Genomic DNA, 5,172 nt, shown 5'->3' with positions numbered 1-5,172 from the left:
GGTAGTGGTATACAACATCGAGAAATTAACATCATAGAACCTGCTAGCAATTTCCACCGAAGCAGCAAACCCCTTAACTGACGGAAATTCAGCAGGATATACACATGGATTAACAACTCCACCATTATAGGGCTGCCGTTAAAGCCAAAAAATTAACTACAATATTCAAAAACAGAATTCTCATAAGGTTTGAGAAAAATAGAGTGAAAAGGCAATGTTAGCTAAGCTCTTAGCTAAATCCACTCTTAATGGCCCCCAGTATTTAAACTATCATGGATTAAAGCCATGAAAATAAAAATTTCAATTTGAAATTTTATTAGCATGTTGCTAAAATGGTCAATAAAAAAACATCAACACGATAGGCTTTGTTGACATATTTGGACAACTGCTCTCTCGATTTTAAGACTTTATTTCCACTTCCCCACCTTCTGAGATTTCTGTGTTAGGAAAAGCCAAACTAAATACACTGGCTATGGTGCTGTAATAATGCTGGTTTCTGGAATGTTGCCATGTCTTTCCCCTCCGTCTCCTCCAACCCCTTTAAAACTGTGGTTATTTTTGAAACGCAGCCCAAGGAGGGAGCCATCTAGGGTTGAGAACAAGCGCCCTTTTCACAGATTCAAGTTCGCGGACACCCGGTGAACCTTCTCCTGGCCAGGGGGGCGGGGCCGGCTCTCCTCACCAAATTCGCTGCGCCATTATCCTCCCGGGACCGGGAAGGCATCCCTTCTGCCAGCAAGGGAGACTCACAGGCAAATGCCGGTGGGGAGTGGCGTTCGCTTCCCTCGGTGGAAAGAACGGGAAGCAAACATTGTCTAGCTTAGCCCGGAGCCTGGGATACAATGTCAGGAGACCAGGGACTGGAGAGCTGAAAAAGTCCCGGGCAGCCTCGGGATAACCCGGAGTGCCGAAGTGCTTGCTCCCTAGTGGAATTATTCACAAGTGCATGAGGGACAGGCTCGATTTCTTGGAAATCCTGCAGTCTGGGGACCCATCCATACTGGAGCTGAACCGTGCCCTGAAAGGATCAATTCTCACCTCCCACCGGTCTGTGTGTGCACGTTTGGGGCGGTGATGGTCCCTTTCTAGTAGGTCGGGTGTTAGTCACTAGACCAGTGACTCTTGGGGGAGGCCTTGTCCCTGCTCCCCTCGGCCCGTTCTCCTCTCCCCACTTACAACTCAAGGGGCAAGCGCACGCTGGGTCTCCCAACACCATCATCACCACTGGGGGTCTCAGCCGGGCGAGCGCGGCCCCTTCAGTCCCGGGGCCAGTTACTGGGACTACCTGCCACTTGCCAGAAAGATGCGAGGCTGCAGCCCGGGCTCTGGCCGCTGCCGGCGGCCACTCAAGGGGGTCGAGGGGTGCTGAATCGCCGGCCTGGAAGCCCGCGTGCGGGGGAGGGAGCGGGGCGCGGGGAGACTGGAGGGGCGGGCGGCTCCCCCCAGGCTACTCCTTGGCGTCCACAAGGTCGGCGAGCTCCTGGAGCACACGCAGGCGGCCGCTGGCGTCGATGCGGCGCTTCTCGCGGATGAGGTCTTCCAGGCTGTGAAACCTGGCCGTGTGCACCTTGTTCTCACCCAGGTGCACCTTGAGATAGTACTGCTGCTGCGGGGTCTGCGTGCCGGCCGGCACCTCCCCTCCCGCCTTGAACTCCCGCTTGCCGAAGCGGCACCAAGCGGCGAAGCTCTCCGAGTTCGTCCAGCAGATCTCCTCGCTCTTGAGGCCCAGGTGGCCGCAGGCGTTCTGCACCACCAGCTCGGCCACCAGCGGGCGGTAGCGGTACCAGCTATTCACCACCCGGCCCACGTTGGCCGCGCCCGCCTCGTACAGGCTGTCCTGGCGGATCTCGCCTTGGTGCAGGTGGATGATCTGCCCGCCGCCCACGTAGACGGCCCAGTGCGGGGCGGGCGCGGGCGGCTCTGGCGCGGGCTGCAGGCACAGCAGCTCCAGCAGGTCGCCGGGCTCGCAGAGCGCGGGCAGCGCCGTGACCGCGTAGACGCTCAGGTCGGCGCCCTGAGGGCCGCCGCTCATTTTGGAAAAGATGCATTCCTGGCCCCGAAAGGCGGAGAACTGAGTTTCGTTGAGGGCCAGCTGGTGCAGCAGGTGGTGGCGGCGGCGACGGCTGGGGCTCTCCGGGCGGGGGGCGCAGCCCGGGGAGGCCTTCACGCCAAACTTGTCGGGCTGGCCTCGTTCGTCCAGGTCCTCCTCCTCATCCGAGAAGAAGTAGGCGACCCCGACCCGCAGCTCGTCCTTCTCGATCCCCGACGGGTCCCCGGTGGGCAACTCGCTGTAGCTGAGGTGGGTGATGCGGTCCAGTTGGTTGCCCATCAATGACGCGGCGAGGCGAGGGCCAGAAGCGGGGATCTGTGGAAGCACAGAGGAGACGCAGAGACACGATCAGAGTCGCGCTTCCCCTCCCCAGGACGAGCAGTGCCCCTGGGACCTGGCCGCCCGCGCGCCTGTACTGGAGTCAACCGCCCCGGCCGAGTCCACCTTGCCTCCCCGGGGCCAGGACCGGCACGGGAGCCAGCAGTCCGGCGGGCGAGAGCGGACGCCACCACGCAGCCTCGGACCTTGTACGGGAACCCGGTCCAACTCCCACAAGAGAACAGGCAGGAGCGCGGGAGGGCGTGCGGGGTCCCAGTGGGAAGGACAGCGCGGGTTGTGGCAGCGTGGGAGTCGGGACACCCAGGAAAGGACGGAGGGGTGGGTTGGAAGAAGGAAGGAGCGCCTCAGGCCCCAGAGCTTGGAGCAAGCTGCGCTCACGTTTTCAGCCGCCACCCTCTCCAGCCCACCTCTCAGTTTTACCCTAGGTCCGTGCTCCTCCCCGACAGCGCCTCGCACAATGACCATCGGACACGTTCACGGGCACCCACTTGACCCCAGCACAATTTTGCACACTTGGAGTCCAGACACCGACAGGCTGGTACACCGGTGTGCTAATGTCACATGCAATGACAAACCTTCGCGACGACACACTCAGACCCCCACCTTCGTACACGATTCCAACCCCACGCTGGCACGCTCGCCAGTGCACGTACACCCACGCACCCGGGCACACTTGCCCACACAGGCAGGTGCACTCTGCCCCTTAGTTCTCCTGCCTTCTCCCCAGCAGAGCCAATCTGGCTGCGCCAGGGCGAGGCTGCTCTGTCTAAAATAACCTAACAAAGAGGCAAGGGAAGGATGGGGGAAGCCAGTGCGGTGTGTGTGTGCCGGTGTGGGTGCGGGTTGTGTGGCGAGGCCCACTTTCAGCCAGAAGTCCCCTCTCCCTCCTACCCGGCACAGGGTCCAAACAATCGGACGAAGAAAACACGTTTCCAAGGCAAAGAAAGCTGCCTCTCCGTACCCGTGATTTCCCTGCTCCCGAAACCCCAAACTCCTTTAAAGTCTCCAGGTCCCCATGGGTGCTGCGGAGGTGGTGGTGACGAGCGTGTCCTGGGCGGCGCGTGGGGCTGCGGCTCGGCTCTGCCCCGCGCGGATCCGTGCGGTGCGGTCCCCGCCGCGATGCCCGTGCGCCTGCCGGTCCGCGTTGGCAGGGGGGCCTGCTCCACCTGGGCAGTCCCGACTCCGCTCTGGTTTCCTACAGCCCAGCCGAAGACTCTAAGTAGCCAAAGCAGCTGGCTCCAGGGCCCGCCCCCGGACGCGCTCATTGGTTGGCGCGGATGCCCAGGGCTCGTCAATCTCCGCCGGAGGGGGAGGGGAGCAGGGGCGGGTCTCCAGCGCGCGCTCCGCCCCGCCCCGCCCCGCCCCCGCGCACCGGAGCGCGCGCCGCCCCCGGGAGCTAGGTGTGAGCGCCGGCCGGGAGCGCGCGAGGGGCGGGGCGCTTCCGTACGGCGGCTCGGCCCGCTTCCATCCAGCAGCTTCGCCTACCGATCGTGACTGGGCGCGCCGTCCGCCCGCGTTCTCTGTTCTGGGCGAACAGACTCCAGCGACGAAGCTGAGTCTGAGGGCGGAGAAGAATCCCCAGTGCACCCCGAGCCTTTTGCGCGGCCCGGGGCGGGGAACGACGTTGTCAGAGGCGGGCACCCGGGGCCCTGCTGAGGACCCCTGAGCCTGGGTTCCTAAGGGCCCCTGGGCTGGTCCTCGGCGCACAGACTTTTTCCTGCCGGGCACCGATGCCTTTGAAATTGTGCCTGCGGTGTTCGGTTCATCTCCTTTGACCTGTGTGAAGCTGCTGACCCAGCACTGGCGCCTGGTTTAAAAGGAGCGCGGTGTCAAACGCGAATGAAAAGTCGGAGCCTTGACCAACCCCCTCCCTGACTGGGCCAGAGTTTGGCCTCCAATGGTCTGTCTGTGAAGGGGGCGCATCACGAATGTCGACAGTGGGACATAATCTTGTTTTCCAACCCCCAGAACTGCCATTGCTAAGGGATTTTTGTTTGGTTTCGTGGGAGAAGGGTGTCCAGCAGTAATTAATGATTGCATTCCTGGATGGAAAGTTAATGAATGTCCTCTGGATATGGGATGCTGAAAGATGACTTTCACACATGTGAAATTTTAGATCAACAGTTTAAGAAGCTTATAACGTTAAGTCCTGAAGAGTTCTTAGACATCTAGTTCTACTTTCAAGGCTGGGCTCCAGCAGCTTCTCGGTGGAGCCTACTCTCTGTACCCAGGGAAAACTGGGTGCTTCCTCTTTGTGCCCCCTTGGCAGCTGGTACAAACTCTTAGTGCTTTCATCCCATTTTATTACACATCTCTGTTGACTTTCTTCCTCTTTACAAAGTGAATGCCTTGAGGATTGACTTGTGTTCTACATAATTTTGTATTCTGGACCTTTTTAACAGTACTGGTATAGAATGGGTTCCATCAGCAGTAACGAAAATGAAAACAGTCGACAAGTATTGACCACTTACAAGTTGCTAGGCACTACGTTTTGATGTTTAAGTAAATGACTTAATCTCCCTGCCTCTGTAGGGGATTCACTAACATCCCCATTGCAACAAATGAGAAACTGAGGCCCAAATACCAGCGCCAGCAATCTATCCAGGGTCTATGGGATTTCAGGACCAGTCTTTAACCTGGCTCTACGGTTGGTTGAATGAATAAAATCGTGTTGCATAAGGTAAGAAAACGTGTTCCAGGGAAGTTAGCTGATCGGCCCCAGGTTACATGAGGACTGATACATATTATAAAAAAAATTTTTGATAGATGATGCTGCTTAAATA

General features: G+C 58.7%; 1 protein-coding gene across 1 annotated transcript; it reads right to left on the bottom strand.

Moving 5' to 3' along the window:
- Positions 1-393: 393 nt before the first annotated feature.
- LRATD1 (LRAT domain containing 1) lies at positions 394-3,570 on the bottom strand. The gene is made up of 2 exons (XM_061211352.1): positions 3,351-3,570; positions 394-2,365 (listed from the first exon to the last, which is right to left on the bottom strand). The coding sequence occupies exon 2, from the start codon at positions 2,327-2,329 to the stop codon at positions 1,448-1,450; it is 882 nt and encodes a 293-aa protein (XP_061067335.1). The 5' UTR covers positions 2,330-2,365; positions 3,351-3,570; the 3' UTR covers positions 394-1,447.
- Between the last annotated feature and the right edge of the window lie 1,602 nt (positions 3,571-5,172).

The sequence above is a fragment of the Eubalaena glacialis genome, chromosome 14 (genome assembly GCF_028564815.1).
Source record: "Eubalaena glacialis isolate mEubGla1 chromosome 14, mEubGla1.1.hap2.+ XY, whole genome shotgun sequence".
NCBI classification, from domain to species: Eukaryota; Metazoa; Chordata; class Mammalia; order Artiodactyla; family Balaenidae; genus Eubalaena; species Eubalaena glacialis.
Note: the sequence above shows the minus strand (reverse complement) of the source record. Positions and strands in the feature narration are given on the sequence as shown.